This window comes from Temnothorax curvispinosus, unplaced genomic scaffold (genome assembly GCF_003070985.1).
Source record: "Temnothorax curvispinosus isolate PA1 unplaced genomic scaffold, ASM307098v1 QBEX01004775.1, whole genome shotgun sequence".
Lineage (NCBI taxonomy): Eukaryota > Metazoa > Arthropoda > Insecta > Hymenoptera > Formicidae > Temnothorax > Temnothorax curvispinosus.
In genome coordinates, this window is record NW_020214555.1 from 1,553,056 (window position 1) to 1,575,753 (window position 22,698).

The 22,698-nt window shown below is 42.6% G+C and overlaps 1 protein-coding gene and 2 non-coding genes across 6 annotated transcripts; 2 read left to right on the forward strand and 1 right to left on the reverse strand.

Annotated features, from left to right (window-relative positions):
- Window positions 1–251: 251 nt before the first annotated feature.
- Trnat-agu lies at window positions 252–325 on the reverse strand. The gene has a single exon. It is a non-coding gene; the product is annotated as a tRNA-Thr (tRNA).
- A 1,648-nt stretch (window positions 326–1,973) lies between these two features.
- Window positions 1,974–2,045, forward strand: Trnap-agg. Its single transcript has one exon. It is a non-coding gene; the product is annotated as a tRNA-Pro (tRNA).
- A 2,078-nt stretch (window positions 2,046–4,123) lies between these two features.
- LOC112454040 (uncharacterized peptidase C1-like protein F26E4.3) lies at window positions 4,124–22,697 on the forward strand. 4 transcript variants are annotated; one of them, XM_025015216.1, is made up of 8 exons: window positions 4,124–4,269; window positions 18,970–19,265; window positions 19,498–19,567; window positions 19,654–19,852; window positions 20,473–20,768; window positions 21,392–21,591; window positions 21,739–21,893; window positions 22,079–22,697. In XM_025015216.1, the coding sequence occupies exons 2-8, from the start codon at window positions 18,971–18,973 to the stop codon at window positions 22,196–22,198; spliced, it is 1,335 nt and encodes a 444-aa protein (XP_024870984.1). In that variant the 5' UTR covers window positions 4,124–4,269; window position 18,970; the 3' UTR covers window positions 22,199–22,697. The 4 variants fall into 4 exon arrangements, with proteins under 4 accessions (XP_024870984.1, XP_024870982.1, XP_024870981.1 ...); XM_025015214.1 differs by lacking the exon at window positions 4,124–4,269 and adding an exon at window positions 4,933–5,249; XM_025015213.1 differs by lacking the exon at window positions 4,124–4,269 and adding an exon at window positions 17,316–17,371.
- Window position 22,698: the final 1 nt, after the last annotated feature.

A 22,698-nucleotide genomic window follows, 5' to 3' on the forward strand; every position in this document is an offset into this window, starting at 1 on the left:
GAGAGAGAGAGAGAGAGAGAGAGAGAGAGAGAGAGAGAGAGAGAGAGCCTGATACAAGATGTGTTCTCTGTAGCCTATATGCCTTTTATCTTTTCTCTTTCTCTCTCTCTCTCCGTCTGCTTATTTAAAATGCAAAAAGTATAAAGTAGTGCAACTACGAAAAACAAATCTACAATCACGCATATTTCGGGAACGGTAAAATCAGATAAAAAAAAGGAAAAAAAAAAAAGATTCACGCACGATCCTCGTGAAGGCCCCGGAGGGATTCGAACCCTCGATCTCCTGTTTACTAGACAGGCGCTTTAACCAACTAAGCCACGGCGCCCGAATGATTTCGTTCTTCTAATAAGGAGATATATATGGAACTCAATATCAAATAACAATTTTTAGTAAGCATTTATTTATTTATATAGAAAGAATTCACGTTTACGTAAAAATATTCAACGATTTACCGGCAGCCGAAATCATCGTCTCATTTGTCACGTTGCACAAGATGCACGCGCGTTTTGGAAGCTGCGGGAGTCATAATTCTCTCCGCGAGAACGGTCCGTCACGACCCGCGAGCCACCTATATATGCTACATCGGCAAAAATTTATGGATACTTAAAAACGATCCTCCTTCTGTACGCGCGACCCACATTTTCAGGGGCGTTATATTAACTTGCAACACGGCGCGGCGCGGCGGCGAAAAGAAGACGAAGCGCGGTCGATCTATTTGTGTGATTGAAATATATGAACGTGCGCGCGCGCGCGCGCGCGAACGTTGCAAGCTGTTGCTTGTCGTTCCGAAACGAGGTGTAACATAATCAAAGTGAAATATGGATACGAGCGTTAAACAAACGACTGACTGAAGGGAAATGAGGATTTGAAGTCGCGTTGAAACTCGGCCGAGAGAAATATACGTAACGCACACTGACGTAGACAGAAAAAAAGGAAAGAAAAAAGAAACCGCTTCCACGGGTCGAAATCGAGTTTCGTTTTTGTTTGTATATTTTAAATAATTTAAATTTCAGCGCTCTAAAATGCAGGAAAGTAAGTATAATGCTCCATAAGTGACGCGATATCTGAACCTTTCAAAAAAACTAGTCAACTCTATTTTTTATAAATTTCTCGTTTTCAGTGTCAATTTGTAATTTTGTTTTCTTCACTTTTTTATTCTTGACTGCTGTCAACCGAAGATCGAAATTGAATCGGTTATTACCTTATTCCTTACATTTGATGATAGTTTCTTATCGAACTTGTTACTTTATGGAGTTGATCAATTTGTCTTCCGAGAGAAGCCGGGTTCGCTTTTTTAGTCGACATGGAACATTTAACTTGTTGTTGGAGTCACATCGGTTTCGACTCCCACATGACGCTGCATTGCGCAACTTTTGGTGAATAAGTTTGGTTTTATAAACTTCTCGATTTGCAGCAATGACGACGGAAACGAAATTACGTTGCAAACCTGTAGCTGGCGCACCGTACTATTATGAGCGAATTAAACGGGCGTTTTTCAGGACGAGTTTCCGAATTAGGATGACAGAAAAGCGAAAAAAAGCTCTGCCAATGCGCAATAAACATTAGCACAATTAGAACCGCGGAATGAGACTCGCCGTCGGCATTTCTCGGCGATCTCATCGATTCGCGCGAGAATAAAGAGTTCCACATCGGCGCGATGTTATCTGCCGATTTTATCTTATTACTTAGTTACATAATTAGCGGAGGACAAGAGGTCGATGTGAATTTTACACGCCAATTGAAGCGGAAGATAATCGCTAATTATACCAAGACTGATAAGCATTAAGATACGCAATATCGGCGCTGCTTTCTTTTTAACGCGCGAAGAGAAAATGTCCGATAGGTGTAATAAGATGATTAGAGTGGTCTAACGAATGACGCGCTGAAGATCACGAATTTCTAAATAACAGAATTCAAATGGAGCACAAGGTGTCTCGTGATATACAGTCTGGAAGCATGACCTCGCATGAAGTGGCTCGTTGGTCTAGGGGTATGATTCTCGCTTAGGGTGCGAGAGGTCCCGGGTTCAAATCCCGGACGAGCCCGGTTTTTTTTGTCTTTTTTTTCTTTTGCTTCTACATGGATTACCGTTAGAAATTCCGCGGAAAGTATCCGCATTATTTTTTTTCCTCACTCGAGTGATATTTACTAAATATTAAATATTTATCTAGAGAACCAAACGTGTTTCTCACTTCATGTGCAGATGATATAACGAAAGACCAGTGCCTGGAAACGTTTCACACTGGATTGTATAAGACGTTTCATACCGAGATTCCATTTATTTTACACAAATCCCTGAAACGTCGAGGAATAAAACTTAAACGTCGCAGCCTCATCAAGTCGCATCAAGTTGCATCATTAGCGGTCGCCTCGGGGCAATTTCCATGGATTAACATCTTCCTTCTTTTTCCTCAATGTCGTTCCGAAACAATGAATAATTTAAGGCCGGACAGTCAATCATTATAAATAGCTCCGCGCGCATATTCGCCGCGACGCGCGACGATGCGACGATCTATATCGACTCGTTGCGCGCCCGCGATATTAATTAATTCCTAATACCTCGCAGGACGCGCATTATCTTCACTGTTCGATAGATTTTCAAATGCGACGCTCCGATCTTTCGCATTCCGATCGAAGTCGATTCTTTGCGATTCACGCGCGATCAGTTTATTTACATTAGTGCCCGTTTGCCGGCATTCTCGGCGAGTTCGTCATCGTCAATTAAACCGTCGGCCGAGTATTATCCGACCGGCGGGTTATCGCAATCATTTGAATCATTCGTCGAAGTGACAACCGTTACAAATTCGATAAGCGCCCCCGGTATTTCGCGCGTTACGGTTTTACGAGCGCGATTCAGAAAGCTTTTGCATTTCAAGCCGAAGAATCTTAATATTTTGACTCCAAAATATTTTAAACTTCGAAATTAGATCGCGCGAATAAGAGCGAGGCGGGATGAAGCGCAGAAACACGCTTCGCGTTATTATTTTTTTCCTTCGTGCGCGAATACGATATTTTGCTTTTGCTCGAAAAAGCTCGTCTGTTTTATATTTAGAGATGTTTGCTCGCGAACGTCATTGTTATCAGCGCGGGGTGTCAACATTTCAGTCGCGCGAATCTATCCATAATCATAATACGATAACAATTTGTGATCTGCATCGTTCGCATTTTCTCGCAGCGGGCGTGCAGACACCGCGCTTTGTTACTTTGTTCGTTCAAAGTTTCATTAGTGAAATGAAGTTAGGAGAGATGGATGTAAAAATACCGTGTTATCAGATACGATACATTGTTTTTGTAATGTTAAATTAACTCAATTTGAGTAATTTTTAACTATATAGGTCGCCAGTGCTCCTACTCAAAATGTATCGTTAATTTAACTAAACCAATGAAGCTAAAATAATACTGTTTTGTATTAAAATAAATTTTGACACACATAGTAGTTAAAAATAACAAAATGTTATTTAACTCAAGATATTGATTTAAATTTCATCCTTTTTAATATTTTACAGTGTATGCACTGTTAAATTTGTAGTATCAAATTATATTCAGTTTGAATCACTTTTAACCATTCCTATAGGTCGTCACTGCTCCTATTCAATATATTGTTAATTTAACTAAAACAATGTTAATTTAACTAAACCATAATGGAGTAAAAATAACACTATTTTATGTCGTTGGCAGTTACAACTAATAAAATATTATTCAACTCAAATTTCGTTTTTTAATATAACAGTGTAGTTTGCAACAATGCCGAGACTATTTTTGTCTTAAGAACACTCCGATTGTTCCGCATGCCCGTGTCTCGCGCCGCGCTTGTTCCTTTCTCAAGAGGTATCGCGCGGTATTCGTGTGGTATTTCTCGCGCGATGGATATCGAAAGACGAAAGCCCGAGATAACGTGGGCGCTTTTTCGCGGAAACGTGCGCGCTGACCTTTCAGCACCGCATCATCTGTACCGCAAAGTTTATCCTCCCCGAATGATCGCCGGGCTTTGCGCGCGTCTCGACAATGACGAATCTCGTCGGAAGTGCGCTCGGTTTCGGGAGATCCGGTCGGCAAAATGAAACCGATATAGATTTCAGTCCGTATTACTCGACTCAATCCTCAGTCGGACTCGCGCTCCAGATCCGCTAGCAGCTCGGACAGACCTTTTTTTTCCCCCGATTGGTTCCGGGTGCAATTTCGAGAGCGAACTTGTCGCCGACACCGAGCGCGCGTATCGATAGAGAGATTGACCTCCCATCTGGGATCAAGAGTACGCGCACACCGAGAGTGAGTACCCAGTCCTTGACCGTTAATTATATATACGCGCTCCTAAATACGGGATTAGCGTCGGGAAAGACGGTAGACGCTATCAGCGTCTTCACACAGAAGTATCCGATAGCGATAGCAGAGGGTCGCCTGTTGGTTCTAGAAATAGGATATAGCTTGGCCTAAAGGGTTGGCGCTTGAAGAGGTTTAGGGCTTAGACAACCGATTCAGCGTAGCTTCCCGAAAACCTTACGGAGTCTCTGAGATAAAATACCGATTGCCTTTTTTTTTAAATTTGATCACATAACGACTGTTGGTTCGTCGCGCTGGAAAATACCGGAAAATACCACCTTCGTCCTTGACCGATTTTTTCCTGTGAAGACCTACGCGGTTTCCCGCGCTCGATTTCCTCGCGATCTGCGGCTACGATACGATACGGCATACCGTTCGCGGGTTCGCCTTCACGCCTTCGGCGACTGTCATCATCCGCGCCTTCGTCATCCCGATGCGATGACGGGGAACGACGGAAGAGAAGACGACGCCGTGGCAAGGAGATGCCGGTGGGTGGTGGACCATGCTGCCGATCGTGTCTCACGCATGTCGCTCGGCCGTGGCCGCTGCTCTCCGCTCCTCCGCGTGACGGTTCGAACCGAATTGTGATACCGAGACTTAGTTTAGCTTGCGTTTACCTCTCGTCTCCGCGGGTCAGTTAGGCTCGCGCTTTCGAGCCGCCAGCACCGGCTGTGTTCTCCTTGTCTCTCTCCCCTCGTGATCTTCCTCGATCGCGAGGCCGATCGTCCCAGCGTCTCGGCCAGCCGAGAGCTCCCCGTCCCGCGAATTTCTGTATCGATTATTATTATTTTTTAACATTTTGTTCTCTTCTCTCTTCTCTCGTCACGATCGCGCAGTCGTTCCCGGCCGCACGAAGCACATGCGAACCGACAGTCATCGAAGAAGATAGTCCTCGATTCGGACCAGACTGAGTCTCTCGCCGTTCTCGAGTAAGTGATGTAGATTGTTGAATGGCGTCGTAAATTATGCGCGATCGATTTTTTTTTACCGATTTCTCGAGAGTGAGCGCGATCGTGGCAATTTAAGTCAGAGTCGCTCGAATTTTGTCGAAGTTGTGCAAATAGCTGTCAACTGGTTTTACAAGTCGCACGAGTTATGCGGAAACAGAGAAACCGTCATAAAGTCATAATTTATTAATATGTTAAACTGTAAAAACTGTGTACAAATAATAGTAATTTTCTTTTTAACTCTTCGTCTGTATGTTTTTTTGCACTCTCGGAGTGTATACGTGGGTCTGTCACATTTAACGCTATTTTCCTTTACTTTAAAGTATTAAAAAAAAATCTGAAAAAATTCACAAAACATATGTCTACATTGTAGTTGACGATTTTATAGTCATTTTGATAAACATCGTTTAGTTAATATTCTCTGACAGGTTTGCCAGTTTTACAGTTACAAGCAGATATCATTTTGGCTCGGACGCCGTAGACCCACGTGTACAGACGGAGGATTAAGATCCTCAATGCAAAATATTTAATGTCTAAATTCACAATTTGCGTGCATGAATTTCAATGTCTGAAGTTAAATTTACTACGACACGTGATGGCTAACGAATCTTTCTTATCGGATAAATTGCTGATAAATGAGTATCAGGATACAACGCTAATTGCATTTTTCTCTTACTTTCATTCACGATCGTCAGCTTTATCTCTCTTTCGCGAATACAGACCTAAATTTGAATATCTTATCAAATTGCTATCAGGTGCTGGTGTCATTCGCCAATATACGTCGTGAAAGAAATGAGAGGAATGCGAATATAATCACTTTATTTCTCCTTCACCTTCTTTCTCAGAAGTTCTCGTGGAGTTACAAAAATAAACGATTGGTCGCGTATATACGTGCGTTTGATCACATTCTTCGGGCGTGTTTTTTTACATCAAAATGATTGCTATGGGAATACACTATCAAATTTTATTTCGCTATTTATTATAATACATTTTTATCTCGATAATCCTCGCGTTATATTCACGTTTTCTAAACTTACCAGGAATAAGATGTAATTACATAATGTAATATTACGCATTTATACTTGAAAATTTTTATCTCGATCGGTATATATTTTCGTATTATACGCCTTATCTCTAAAAATATTGGGAATAAAATACACAATTACATTCGTGAATTGTTGAAAATTTGTAATCTTATAGCTAGTTTAATGAGCAGAATCTGGATTTTTTAACTCTGACGATTGGACATCTGTATCTAATGCAGATCTCAAAACACTCACATTTGGACAATCAAATAGTTTCGTTCAGTCCAACGTTTCGCGGTTCCATGAAGTTAATGCGAAAAAAACTTGATAGAGATTGACTGTTCTCAGGCCGGTATTCGTAATCAAATCTTATATTTAATATCGTCTTAAGTTTATTTTTAGACGCTACGATAGTACGACTCTTTTCGGCTACGGAATATCTAAAATATGAACTCAAGACGATCTTATATATAAGATCTGACTTATGAATACCGGCCTTAGAATCGCTTGATTTTAATGATGAAGTCAGCGACGAGAAAAAATGCTGGGCACGTATATATGTATATCTAACATGTGCACAACGGGAATTATCCGCCGACGAACTTTGACAAGTTATACGAGCGCGCGAGTTTGATATCCCGATGTCGCGACCTGCGCGATGGGAATACCAGCCACTTAAATAGCGATTTATTTGTCGTTATCGGCCTAATCCACAAATTGTATCAATGCACGAATCCAGAGATGGCGACCGTTCGATCCGTCGAGGTCAGCAAGTAGAAACCGATGAGATTCTTGTTTATCCTCCGGATAGATAAATAAGAATCCTTTACAGTCTCGGATTGATTTTCCTTACAATAAGCCAACTAGGATCAAGATTCTTTCTCAAGAGTCTCTCTCTCTACCTCTCTCTTTTTTATTCACTCGATGCTCGGGTTATATCTGCGAGCTCGAGAAGAAAGCATCATCAAGTCGCATTCTTAGCACAGGCGTGCAATTTATATCACGACGGGCTTGTAACTCTATGCAACGGATATCGCGCGGCGATTAACGCGAGAGAGCGAGTCTACGCTTCGCGCGATAAGTGTGTAAAACAAAAAAATGAAATAAAATAAAACGAAGAGCAAAATAGCAGCGCCGAAAAATCTCGTTCGCCGAAGCGCATCGAAAAATTCACGCTGATTCGACGAATATCTCGAAACTCGCAGTTCGCACTTTAAACACTTCTTCAGTTCTTCACTCTAATAACAAACCGCAGCCTTCGTCGCTAAGTGCCGATTACTCGTATATATGATAATATTGCAACTTTCATCGGGCTGTAGCGTTTTAATAGCGCTGACTTCTCCGTACGTATCGCGATAGATAAATTATAACCAGCTTGCAGAGCTGTATGTCATACGAGGCGACAAGGCTGCGACGAACGATTGCAGCGGGAAGATGTTAAGCGCGAAACTTTACGCGCAATTCGCGTCGCAGTGCTACTTGCGCAGCGCTACGAAAGCCTCAGATCTAATTTTAATGACGAATTCTTTGAAGAGATCGATCCTTGGTTCGGAAAAGTTTGGAAGAAAGTGATTCTTGAGAGACTCTTTCTGCCAGCATTTTCCTTGCGATACTTTTATTTCGATAATTGCTTCAGAAAGTGCGGCGATGACGGGATGAAAAATAAACCCTTATATTATAGGCTTCGTGAAATAAAAATTCGAGATACGATCTCTCACACATTGTTCCTTATCTCCGGACACTCGATGGAATGTCACCTTGGTGAAATGGAGCGTATCACAGGCGTATTTCAAATATTCCTTGGGCGCCCCGTCTCCCTCGCGCGTGCAACGTGAACGTGTAATGCGACTTATCTCCATCTCGTGCGATAAATACGACAGTTTTTAGAATGTTTTGAAAATCTACATTCTATCTGCAGTGCGTTTCGCCCGCTTTAGTAGAAGCGTACGCGGCACGCGGTGTGTTTCGCGAAACTTTCTTAGATATTTTCTCGACCACAAACTAATGAACACACACAGTGAATTATTAAAATAGTAATTTACTGAAAGAGATTTATTCCGAAAGTATCCAGAAATAGGCTTGATTTTGATAAAATGTTATAATTCCGCCTTTTTTGCTTGAGATAATAATACAATGAGATATTATATTACTGACACCAAATATCTCTTTTACGTTTCTCCTTTAAAAAGATCTCGGAGTAATGCGCCTCTTAAAATGGCAGGCTCGATATTTAATTTGTAAGCTGTGTGCCTCTCGTTGATTCTTCCGCCGCCGCAATCAAAGTCGACGTAGCGGCAGCGAATTTACCGATGTAATTAAAACTCCCACGGTGCAGTTGCATCATCAAAACAAAACGACGATTAAGAAGTCCCATCCGACGACTACTGTTCTACTTCGAGCGTATTAATAATCTTCCCCGACGCGCGTCGCGACGGAAAGTAAACATCTTTTGATGGACAACTGCGACGCGGATAAATCCCGCGCGCTAATCCCGCGTTAATGAAAAGGTCGTTATCAAACGGGCGCGAGATGTGGGTCAGGCTCCGAGAGGTAAAATACTATTAGGATTATCGCGGACGCTTATAATCAAGGACGTCGCGGCGCGCCTGACAGTTTGAAGAACCGGATTATAAGTAATCGCGGCGTTAATCTAACAAAATGAGATTTCTCGTTGCGCGCTCGCGGTGGAGATTTCGTCGGAAAGATCGTCCGAAAAATCAACGTTGACAACGGCGAGAAGTGCTTCGCTAGGGACAGGGATCTGATTATTTCGGAATAGAACGTGCGCGCGACACGCGTCAGTTTCGCAATCACGTATGCGTCAACGCTGCGACGACGTAATCCCCCGGCAAGACGCCGCTCGCATGTAATTCACTTCTCGGAGAGAGATCGGTATCGGGACACCGGCAGCAGCGAAGTGCTATATGCCGGTGCCAGGCGTGTCCGCGCAATTTGCCGATAGTCATCAGCTGGCATGCATTAACGAGTGTTCCGTGACAATAATTGAACGATTATCGCGTCGCGTTACGATTGCGATGACGAGAACAATCCGTTATACGCGTTAATGTGACTTCGGACTTCGGTATCGCGGAAATTGATCGACTAAGATATACACGACGGAATATGGAGTTTTGCTAATTATCGGGGAATATTTTAAAAGTACGTGGGTGTCTTTGTATAGCCACCGGATAGATTTCCGCTTACGATTAAAATCGAAGACGGACGCAAAGCTGATGCGGATTGTCATCGCTATATTTACTTGCGGCGTATGCAGCACCGGCACTTGATTGTCCATCATAGTTTACCGTAATTCTGCCAAAGCGGAGAGTAACGATAGAATTCTAATAAAAACACCGTCGGGAAGAAATCGTTAAAGAAAAATTATGTATTTCGTTTTATTTTTATACATTTTTTTCATTTACACGTACGCACACACACGGACACGGACATTTACGCGCGTCGTAAAAGAAGAAAACTGATTTTTATTCCGTCAGCACATCGGTGAAGTGCGTATGTTAACAGTTAATAGAGCTAAGAACATTCATCCACATCATATATAGCACCAGAGACCATCGTCATAAACGCGCAGATTGCACTGACACGCGCGCCGCGCGATCCGATATACTTTATTGCTGTATATTAACTGCGAACGCGCTTATTGCGATTTACCGTTATCATAGGCGCCGCCGTTCAACGGCATATTAATCGCGTCCAATAAATCAGTTTACGACGTTAGAGAACCATTGATAAATGTTCGCGAGACGAGATACGTGTCAGACACGTGATTTGAAGACGCGCTCTCGGTGGCTAAATCGCGTTCCCTAAAATTGCGCCCGGCAATGTTGGATTTCAACACGGTGATGTTAACGAAACTTTGTACTATGAGCAAATTTAATTGCTAATTAAATTTAGCACTATTGCGACATCAAAGCCCGGACGACAAGCGAGAAAATCTCTGACGATATAATATAAACTCATCGAAATCAATGAAATGACACGTATACATCGCGTAAGTTACAAATTACAAGCTATCCCGGAATAAATGCTTTTCCGAAAGCATGCGAACGCAAACAACCTATAATACCGTGGAATTTGGGGCAACAACGCGCATCCATCCTGTCCTTCTGCTTGATATGACGTACCACGCTATTTTTAGCTATTAACAATTTGTAGGGCCGCGAATAACCGCACGGCGCGCCGTGCAGTAAACACACTTTTTAAAAAAGCGGGAGTGAAATTTATTTTACAACGCGTAAAAAAGAGGCGCGAGCGAAAGAAAATCCAACGGGCCGTTTATATAAAAGTCTAAAATGTTGAAGAAGAAAACAGCCCCGCAACTAATAATAAACTGGATTAGTAAACGTAACTTTATTTTGGCCTTTAATTCATTGAAAGTATCTAATACACGCAAGGAATTATTATTTGAAAAATAAATTTACGTAAAATAAAATAAAATAATATATTTTTTTAAATTCACGCAATTATAAAAAAAATATGTTTATTGAAAATTGGTGCCGCGTTTGCCCGTAAAATTTCAACAGAGAGTTTACCGAGACGGATCGGTCATCAAAACGTCGCGGTAAATCCTTCATTCAGAAAAAATGATGACAGACGGAATTGCGCGCGGGGTGCCAGAGAGTATGGGGTGTAAAACGTTCGCGCGCGACAATCGGAGCGCGCAATTCCGCCGTGTGCCACATGCGTGACATTTATCGTCCGTCATCGTTTCTCGTCTCCAACGTGACACAGGTGTATAGCATAAAATCGGCTGGCACGCGTCTCGGGGTTGACGCAAGAGGCTTTGAGCTTTCGAGCGATCGCTGTCCGATCCGGCGGCGCGGTGCGGTATACGCGGATTCTCTATTTGAGAGCGATGACCATACGCGTGGGTCGAAAGCTCTCGAGCAGAAACGCGCTGCTCCTTTAGCGAAGCGGTGGCTATATGTTGCAAGCCAATAATAGCGCCCGTTCCGCCGCGGCAATAATTGCCTCGTCGAGCTATAAATCTCGATCAGCTTTTTGTATACGACGCGCGCGTCACCATATGCGCGTCTCTGATATCCGAATGGAAAAAGAAAGAGCGATTTTTTTTTCCAGGAAGGAGATCGGCGATGTGAGAATCCCCGCGATCGCGCACGCTGATCCGAGCCAACCGGACGCTACGGTTATTATTTGCTTTTGAGCTTGTACTCTCGAGAACGAGCGCACAAAGGGAAGATGCGTCTCTCGCGGCGCAGCGTGGAAAAAAAAAGAAGAGCAAAGACGACGAGGGAAGACCTTTTCAATTCCGATATACGGTCTCCTTCGCTTTTCGTACGGGTCATAAAAATAAGCACAGGCACAGAATATAAAGCAGAGGGGGCTCTATATCGTCGGCCTGTTTATTTTTCCAATATCCGGGCAGAGCGGAATGCCGCGAACGCATTCAGAAATATCTACACGAAAGAAAGCGCGCGCTCACTTTGACCTCTTCCCTCGGGACGATCCGCGATTCTCTTGAAATATATCCCCATGCAATCCGCGTGGAGATAAATGCAGCAAGGCTGCCTCGCGCCGGCGTGGAATAAAGAAATTTTCGACAACACTTAGAAAGCAAGGTAGACGAAAAGATTCGAATTAATTTGCTCGAATTTGTATAAAATTAAATTTTGAGACTGATTGGAAAGACTGAAGAACGCGTAGGAGTGTTAATGCGCAACTTTTCCCGCGGAAAGCAACGCCTAGTCAACGCCTTCGCGAAAGAGGACGACGCGCGAAAGTTGATACGCGTGCCGGTTCGGTACGCGGTGTCGTATACGTTGACGTAGCGCGTGCATTGATATCGTGTTATGTCATTGCGTTTAGCGGCTGCTTGATAGTCAGTTCGCTGCCAAGGATTATAGAACGCGCTCCGCCTCATGAATGTATGCAAACGTCGTCGGGTTGTTTAGCATAGACGAACGCTCGCCGATAGAAATTTCGAAATTCGGTTCTTTCGACGAAATTTCGCTCCGCGTTGCGGTTTCCTGAACTTCAAAGTTTTACGTAAAAATTCGTTGCGGTCTCTTCAGCGAATGCGAGAAATAAACGAACAAAAACACATGAAATGTGCACTCTCTAAATCTCATAGAGTGGTTTTATCACTAATATATTAGAATCAGAGTGATTGCGATACGCAGTCTGTCACTCCAGAAGAGAGGGTTGTCACTCTAATTTGGGTGAATGCGGGCACTCATAGGGTAGAAGTGAATTTTTCACTCAAATTTTTAGAGCGGCTACTCTGCCGGAACGATACGATCTCACTCTAAAGCTATGGCTGCATTCCGAAATTCACTGTCAGCAACTTTCAGTACTGAAAATCTATAGTATACTTGACGTAAAATATAAATTTGCAGTACTGACAGTGAATATCGGAATGCAGCTTATAGTGAATCACGATTCACGAAAGATCGACATACTCCGCATACTCATCGGAAGTTTGGCGAACGGCGGACTCTTCTTTCCGGGGAAGGAGAGGATTACTCGCTGATTCGCAAGAGTAACAATTCGAAGGACAATCGCGCCGGTTGACGTACATTCTATAAGCATACGCGCGCGTAATCGAGCGTTGTATATCAGTCGCGGAATGAATCACGCAGCCGATTCGATGACGAGTGGACGTGTGTGTTGCGAAAAAATCGGAGAAGCCCGCGCGACTCGCGGAAGTGGCAGCCTCAACGACTTCCCGACGTGAAGAAATATCGCTCGGAAGAAAGACGCGATTAATTCATTACTGTCCGATGGCGTGGCGCAAACGTGCGGGTGAGTTGACGCGATGCTCGTGGAATTTAATCTATAATTATGATGTAAAGACCATGCTCTGGCCGGCTAATCGGAGACGCGCGTTGCATTTAATCAGGGAGGCTGCGTCAGCTCGAGCACCGCCACGCGCGGCCGTAGCCGATCTCACACTCGTCATCGCTGGCCGCTTCGGCATATCGATCGAGAAACATCGCTGAACACGCCGTGAACGATACAAGCGTCGTGAATGAAACCTCCACGATTTTTCACGATGCACGCAGCATCGCAGAGAGATAAGCCTTTTTAACATGTTAACTGCCACGCTGTTTAATTAGGTAGTTAACTAACTTTGTTTATATATTAAAATAAACGAATATAATAAAATGTAACATTAAATATAACACGCTGATATAAAAATGGCATTTTTATATTAGCATGTTATATTTAATATCGAAATGTTACACATATTTAATTATATTTATCTGTATTGTATTATATTACAATTTTTCAAAATTTGCAATTAAAAATGTAATAAATTTTCATTTTTTCCTTCAAAAAATTAGCGAATATAGCCGATGTCTATAGTTCGCCAACTGTGAGTTAATTCATACTCGGGAGTTCAACTGAAATAATCCATAAAAAGGAGGAGTCGCTCGAGGAACTTTTCTTCTTTAAATTCGACCGATTTAAACTCGAAAAGTCGGTCACGATAATAAAGCGCGGCGATAAAGGTTGCATAGCTTTCCGTCGACGGTATATTCATCGAGCAATCTCAGATCTGACGTCACGCAAAACGCACGATTAATCGATACGCGACAGCTGTACCGGCTCCTGTATGCTCCATTACTTTCGACGTAAAGACACTCGTGACGGCCGAGCCATGATGTTGCGAATCTTTTCATTGATGATTACGTTTGTGTTTCGCAACGTATATATGTTATCGCAATGTCATCGAGACAATATTGACTTCATAGAAATCTTTCAAATCTTTACATCGTAAATGCGACGTATCGGTTAAACAATGCCACACTGTTAAATTCGTCAAATACTTAATTTGCTTATTTCATTTTTAACCATTCCTAAGGTCGCCACTGCTCCTACTCAATATGTCATTAATTTAACTGAAACAATGTTAATTTAATTAAACAAGTGGAGTTAAAATAATACTGTTTTATGTTAAAATAATAAATCTCGACATATTGTAGTTAAAAATAACAATATTATTTGACTCAAGGTAAGGTTTAAATTTCACCCTTTAATATATTAACAGTGCAATCTCTTTGCCAAAGAAAATTATTATCAATTATTATTTCTATCGCGAATTAATAAATAAAGTAAATTAAGTAAATAATGGGCTATGAGAGCCGATGCAAGATCTAATATGCGGAAAAATTACATTTAACAATTGTTAGTCAATATACATTAAAAAATCAAACGTTTCAGCCCTAAATTGGGCCCTCTTCAGTGATAAGTCGAAAAAAAAACGCATAATAAATAAACTAATAATAATATGTAAACTAAATAAAAAATGACGCAAAACAAATAATCGCGCAAACAGATAGTAGGAAGGATTGCAACGCGGAAAATGGGACAGCGAGTAAGTGCAGAAATGGTCTTTCTGTAAGCGCTTCCTTATTCGCGTCCATACCGGACAATATTGCGGCTCGAACCGCGCCACGCGCAAATCAGACATGAAAGAGGTTCACGCGGAATAATTAATGTTCATGCGGACGTCTGATCGTTGTAGGTGGGCAGGATCAAACCGCGGCTGCATCATGAATTTGCTGTTAATGAGGCTAAACGGGTCAAGTGCGCTTTGTTATGCGGTAATGGATGATAATAGCGGCGATAAACTGTCGCTTAATATCGCGCGTTACGCGAATCGCGTTATCTGACACGCCTTACAGCCTGATTTTTGTGCGTGCCAGTTGATAGTCGGCCGGCAACGAAATTGGCCCGTGCCGAAGGAAGAATTAAGTACGATCGATCGGCGATGCTTGCACGGTGGTCCAGAGCCAATCAAGTAATTTCACGAAGTATCAGATTGATAGATAAAATCATTCTCTTCTTTATGTATTTTATACTGATAAAAAAAATGAAAGAATTTTATTTGAAAAGTGAAAATATCTCACATATTGTAAATCGTCAAATAAAAAGTTTACTTTGCACATTAAATCGGAATTGTTTTCACTCAAGATTGGCTATCAGTAATTGATCGGACATATATTTTGAGAAAAATTGACATAAAAAGAGAAATACTCCGAGATGGGCCAATTTTGAGGGTGATTTCATGAAATATTAGATTAACATCGAAATTATTTGTTTCTTTCTATGTAAATTTTACATTGATACAAAAACGAGAAGATATATGTGAAAATATCTGATATATTAAAAATCGCTAAAACGACAAGTTCATTTAGAATTACAAGTCAAGATTATTTCCACTCATCATCAATTATCATCCAATGAATTAGATATATTTCGAGAACAACCGTCATAAAAAGGGAGAAGGATACACTCTCCCGTTTATAAGTTATAAGTTGACCCGACCCTTTCGGTGGAGGGAATTTATGGGATGTCGAGGGAGAGAAAGGGGCAGCTAAAAATATACAATCTGCGATCTTCCCTGCGGCGAAGGGAACCTTAAATTGACTCTATTTTCAAGGCTGACTTTAAAGTGGACTCGTTGAATCGGAGGCCCTAGACCAGCCGTGTGTCTTAACCTTGGTAACCTTATAGAAATACCCCTGGAGTCGCGCCAGTCCTCGAAACCGGCCGGTTAAACGAACTGTCCGTCTCCAGTCAGTGTGTCAACTCCACTTACATTAATGAGCATTTAGACACCATCGGTCTTAGACTCCTCGGCCGTGATGTTCGACCAAAGCTCGTATTATTGTAACTGTCGGTCTAACATTCTGGCAATTACGGCTCGTTGGCCAGTCTCGCACCGAGCGTGGGGTCCCAGCTGCGATAAAACGAAAATAGCGGGGAACTTTCGGCGTGCTATTTCAAGTGCATCGAAATTAAAGCGCTGTCGCCGCGCATGCCGCCGCGCCGGTGCATGCCATGCCAACGTCGCGCTGATCGCGAACGCTTGTTACCTAATAACGCGTCCGGTGACTCGATATTCGCGAAATATATCACGCCCGCGAATGATGTAAACTTTGGACCGCGTCCAGAAATCGCGCTCCCGCTGATGCGAGCTCTCGCTCCTCCGGACAGATGAGCCAGCGCGCGCGAAGGCCACTCGCGCATTTCACTTTACGACTTTGTTATCGATCAACCCTGGGAACATTTGTAAACACTTCTATATGCCGTTCCTCTTTTGCCGTCGCTTTTCCTCTCAGCGCGGCTGACCGACTTCTCTCTGTTTATTATCGCCTTATCGCGAGTGACACATCGCGGGGAATTTGCGTATCAATGAGCACCCGAGACATTGATTAACGCGGCGTGGCACAATTCTAAATTATTCTTTTCACGTGTGCTCCACACAGACGAAATAACGCAGACTCCAAGACGTTCGCGCCGGAGAGAAGACCCTCAAAATGCAAATTCAACTCTCCGAGATTCCGCGTGCAGATATCCGGTGATTTATAAATTCACCGAATGAACTCCTATCGAGTCTCTTCTTTTAACTTCTATTTATTTTTTTATAACTTTTTTTATAACTTAAGAGAGCTCGTCAACGATGCATCTTGGATTGCTCGTCGGTCGCAAGCTCGCTTAATTTAGACTCCGTAGTTTTTAATTGACATGTTCCTTCCGTCTGTCACATGTCCTTATTGTGACCTTCGTAGGGCGCGACGCTGCGCTGATGTCATGGGTCAGCTGTCGCCGGTCTCGTGGACGCGCACCGCGTTGCGCCCATTAATACTTTTATTCAACTCTCGCAGGGTCTTAACTCGAGTTTTACGATCTTTCGTTTGCTTTTGTTTTTACGCTGATTAATATTATTTGTACTTCTCGTCAGGCGGTTGCCTGGTAGAATTTTTCTGTTATTTTTTTTTTATTTGCACACTTGTTTGTGGGTGAATTATCGTTTATTGCGTCGAGACGACGGCGACTTGAGGACACTTTGTGGCGTCTCGGGGGAAAGAACGGGTCAAACGAACGACCTACTTGTATTTACGCGTTCCCGCGCCGCGCCGCGCGCTGGGATTATTTGCATTAATTGCCCGTTCCTCAATGAACGCGCTCGTCTCTCGCGCGGAGAGCCCGCGCGATCGGGGACAGCTCGCGTGATCTTTCCGTCTATACGCGCACAGAAGCGGCTGCCGATATGCAGTTCTCGGAAGCATGTAGAACGAGGAGCACATCGGAGTACGCATCGTTGAGTAGAATAATTTTGCGCTTCATGTATTATAAGAATGTTATACGGATTATGTAAATTTTCGCGAATGCGCCGCGCGTCCCGCGATTTCTCGGGGTTAATTTCCAATAAATTCTTTTTTAATCTTAAAAAGGACTCAGGTTGTTCAATGAGGTGCGACAGTTGTCCAAATGAAAAGCAATTAAAGTTTATTATTAAATGTTCATTTCTTTTCGACAAAAACGCTTATTCCTAAAAAAAATGTAATTTTGTGTGTGCATTCGGATCCTAGCGAAGTGTATATTTAAATTTAATTAAGTATCAATTAAGTCGATACCGGAAAATCGGTATCGTTACGCAAGCGTGATGTGCGCCTGTCAGAGCTCAGGAAGCTGAAATCACGATCCTCGTTCCAGTCTGGTAAATTTCATCAATATTATAATGCAGCCGATTCGGGTGACACTCGTTTCAGAGTTACGTGATCCGTAATAGACGATGTGTGGACCGAACGTTCGGGCAACGCGGGCAACTAATGTTAAGCTCATCCCTGCCGCCGGCGAAACCCGGTTGAATCGTTGTCGCCGAACGAATCGTTTCAATCTGATTGTAGATTGTTAAGTTTCTTGATTCATACGTTCACTTTACTGACAAGAGATTAATTAAGCTTTGAAGCTGTTATTAACACGACACGAGAACTACCAAAGCAATTGCAAGTAACTGTTTATAATTTATTTTAATTGTTCAAACGCATTGCATTTTCTGAGATTTTTCATGATTTTTATTGTAAATGCAGATTAAATTGAGCAATTTAATTTCTCTCTTATTGCAAAGGTAGGTATACATATGTACATTAGAATTAATCATCAGCAGTTCTAATATTAAGCTATTTTTAATTAACTATTTCAATTACTTTTAATCTTTAATAATATTAACATAAGATTAATAAAGAAGATAATAAGTATCAAAGGGTTAAATATCTTAAAAGAACAAAGACACAAATCTCTAAATCCTTGGCTAATATACTACATCGAATATTGTCCTAAACTTCCACATCTATGCTAAACATCCAGCTTCATAATTATTCGGTCGATTTCTCGCGCCTATGCACGCGCTATAAAGTAAAAGAACCAGAAGTCAAGGAGAGAGATCGAGCGGGGTTTGTTCGGGCAAAATGTTACGCGTGGCGACATTGCACAAGCCTAAGGAAAGACTTCCATCATTCCCTCTAGAATGTCTCATGACGAATCGTGCGGCATTTAAGCGGCCAACACCTTGAAGTCGTTCCAAAGCAGACGGAATGACGCGTCTCGCCGCCGGCCCCAACATTGCAGGCTCCTGGCAGCGTTTATTGTTGTCAATTGCCAGTTGTTACCGAACCCCACATATCGCGTGAGCGAGCACACCTGGTTACGCGACATTGGCTCGAAGTTACGCGCGAAGTTAACGCAAAGACTGACAAGTTTCGTGAGATTCAATATTGAAATTAGATAAAAGTACGTCGTGAAATTTAAAGCGAAGTGCATATAGTATTTAGAACGAATGCTATGAAAGAGTGTTAAAAAAATGTTAAAGAAATTTGGTATTTTTATTATAAAATGGTCCTTTCCAGGATGTGGACCGCACACTGCCAAAATTTAGTGTTCATCGCCTTTGTGTTCTTACCCTCGGTCGTGAGAGGCGTCCCGGATTATTCTGGGTTGCCGCCGGGACCGTACTGCGCCTCGAGGTATCCCGGAGGCAGTTGCTGCCCAGGACGACAGGATGAATGCAGCGCGCCGATCCTCAAGACGCTGTGCTACTGCGACGACTTTTGCAACCGGACCCGCGAAGAGGATTGCTGTCCGGATTACTGGTACCATTGCAGAGGGATCGCCCCGAACATCTCGGAGCCCGGGGAGATAAGGAGTGCGTATAATTGAAATATAAATATAAAAATAATTTAGACACGTATATTTAATATTACGTATATAATAATATTATACTATAATAATTTATGTAATGTATTTGTATAAAATTAAATTTACCTTGCGTATAAAGAAAGTAAGTCCCAAGTGGGTAATCGGAATTATAATGTAACTGTTTATATTTTTATTATCGATACGATGTGAGTTATTCTCCAAATCTCGTGTTGTTCCAGGAATGTCGTGTTTCTTCCAGGGAAGGGAATACCATCACGGACAAACGTTAAAAGTTAATTGTAACACATGGTAACATCTCCCTTTCCTTTTTTAATATAACAACGAGTGAGGGGCATAAAAACACGCGGATCTTGCAAGTTTAATTTATATTATAGTAAATGCTCCTCGCTGGGTCAGCGCGCCGAAGTGCTCTGCGAGGAGAATCGGTGCTTGATCGAGCCGGAATTGATGGAGGAGGTCAACCTTCAAGAATTCAATCGGGGATGGAAAACGGGCAATTATTCCGAATTCTGGGGAAGGACACTTCGAGACGGCGTGGAACTTCGCCTGGGCACTCTCAATCCCTCGCAATCCGTAAGTATACTGGAGAGAGTCGCCATCGCGGAGATCCGCGGCTTAAATAATCGAAAGTCTTATGTAAATTGTCGTAAAATATTCGCGGAATATTCCCCAATAAATCTTCGTTACCACCTTTACCGTTACCACCTTTATCATGGCGAAATACGTTATTTGAGAGAGAGACATAAATTATTCAAGAAGACACACATTTAAAAAACGCTGTAGGAAATTTTTTATATAGCGGAATTGCACGAACTTTTCTCGTTTATACCTCGTCGGATTCAAAGTGAGGCAACCTTGTTCTTAACACGTGATAGCTGTGTATAGACGCAAAACTGCCTCGTAAGATTAGGTCAGTTGCGACCAAAGTTAAAGTTCCACGGTTGAAGTGATCCTTTGTACTTTGCTGCGGGGCTTCTATGAATAGGAGATCGCCCAACACGTTGCTCGCGGGCAACGCCGGAAACCTTTAATTCTCTGAAGTACCTGAAATTCAGTGCCCGAGGACGCGAATATCCTTTTTCCTTTCCCCGATCGTAAATAAGATCCGTCGTATATATGGTAAATTGAACGCGATCAAAGAGGGCCCAGAGCCATATCTCGCTTAAAGCTACTGCTTTCTTTTGCGTATATAGGTGTACAAAATGAACCCGGTACGACGCATTTACGACCCGGATGCGCTGCCACGGGAGTTCGACTCCAGGACGCGCTGGCCGCGCGACATATCCGGCGTCCACGATCAAGGATGGTGCGGCGCGTCCTGGGCCGTGTCCACGGCCGACGTCGCGTCCGACAGATTCTCGATCATGAGCAAAGGCGCCGAGAACGTGGATCTGAGCGCTCAGCATCTGCTCTCTTGCAACAACAGGGGACAACAAGGCTGCAGAGGCGGCTATCTCGACCGCGCTTGGCTCTTCCTGAGAAAATTCGGGTACTTTTTACAGTCCGATATTCTCTTTCTCTTTGAAAGTGTTGAATAATGTTCTCCGTTCTTAATTATACAGGGTGTTCCTGAACTTAGTGCCAAAGCGGCTTTGGCACATAAAAACAGGTCAAAAATGTCTAATAAACGAAGTTATTAGGTAACTCCGAAACTGCTCGGATTCGGACATATGTTTATTTGGCATAAATTTATTCGGTGTCATATATTTATTCGGCATAGAACGTACCTGGAAGAAACGATTCGTCATTTTATGTTTGTGGCCAAAAATGTACATATGTTGCATTCATCGTATGTTTACTAATGTTTATTAAACATTTTCAACTTGTTTTCACATGCTAAAGCCGCTGTGCCAATTTTGGCACTGAGTTCAGGGACACGTACCCTGTATACACAACTTTGATCAAAGAGATTTCATTATTTTATATATTACCTGCGAGTATAAAATAGATTCATTTTGATTATGCAATAGATTGGTCCGAAGAGATCAATCCTTTATTAGATTATTATTTTATTCAATGTCTAAAAATACGCCTTAGGCTTTATAACGCGTGATGACGAATTTCTGTTTAGCGCGTTATTAATTTACTAATTTATTAATTCTCCCGTCGTAGACTGGTGGACGAGGACTGTTATGCTTGGACCGGCAAGAATGATCAATGCAGACTGCGTAAGAGAAGCAACCTAAATGCCGCCGGTTGTCGAAACCCATCGCACCCGCTGAGAACAGAATTGTACAAGGTCGGCCCGGCCTACCGCCTGGGCAACGAGACTGACATTATGCAGGAGATCCTGACCTCTGGACCCGTGCAAGGTAGCCGCTATAACTCACAATCTGACGATCGCGTTAGTCGAAATTCTAAAAATGCCGATTGACATTTAGAATCGTTATGTCCCGCGGAAGGTGGCGTAATGTACGACGTTAAGAGAACATTGTGAAGTAACGTCCGCCTTTTCGCAGCTACCATGAGAGTCTACCAGGACTTCTTCATTTACAAGAGCGGGATATACAAGCACTCTCGAAGCGCGGAGTTGCACGATTCCGGTTATCACTCGGTGAGAATAATCGGCTGGGGCGAGGAGACGTCTTATCGCGGTCCACCGCTCAAATATTGGGTAAATTTATGCCGTATCAAACAGCTACGTGATAACGTTCGTAACAGTCTCTAAAAAAAAGAGAGAAAAAGAAGATCACAGTGAAACATTTTTTATACGTTAAATTGCAAGGATGTCTCAACTTTTGGAATAATTGTCTCGAGATTTGAAATTATAAATAAACCCAAATTTAATCTCTTTTTCAGCTGGTCGTGAACTCCTGGGGACACAGCTGGGGAGAGAACGGGCTCTTCAAGATCCAAAGGGGAACGAACGAGTGCGAGATCGAGTCGTACGTGCTGGCGGTCTGGGCCAAGACAATATAAAAGAAAAGAAAGAAACAAGGAAAAAAATACCAAAGTACTAGAATATCCGATTGTCATAACCACTGTTGGTGCATTTATTGAATCTCCGCCGTCGTCGTGCGCAACGATGCGATTGCCTCGGGGACGATGAACGATACATCGATGTTCGAAAGTATTATATGTGATCCAGTGCCTCCGTACATGCCTTATTACACGTATAGGACCGAGAGGGAGGGTGGAAGGAGAGAGAAACGGGAGGACGACAGAGCTGTTTATATAAATATTTAATATAGATACGTGGATAACCGAAAAGAAAGTGTCGTCGTTATTTTCTCATTATTCAGAACCATAATAATCGTTTTACATAGACACGCGCTCGTCGTTACGCGTCGATGATCGATATATGTTGCGCAAAAGTCATGTCTCTCTCACGTAATATCATTCATGTGTCGCGGTGACTTCGACGTGTAAGAAGTATACTAAGTGCCAAGAGCTTGAAATAAATTTTGTAAGTACGTAAT

Coding starts and splice junctions, on each gene's coding strand:
- LOC112454040 (XM_025015213.1), top strand. CDS start 17,331: ATGCAGTTCTCGGAAGCATGTAGAACGAGGAGCACATCGGA. Junction 19,266..19,497: donor GGAGCCCGGGGAGATAAGGA/GTGCGTATAATT, acceptor GTGTTGTTCCAG/GAATGTCGTGTTTCTTCCAG. Junction 19,853..20,472: donor CTCTCAATCCCTCGCAATCC/GTAAGTATACTG, acceptor TTGCGTATATAG/GTGTACAAAATGAACCCGGT.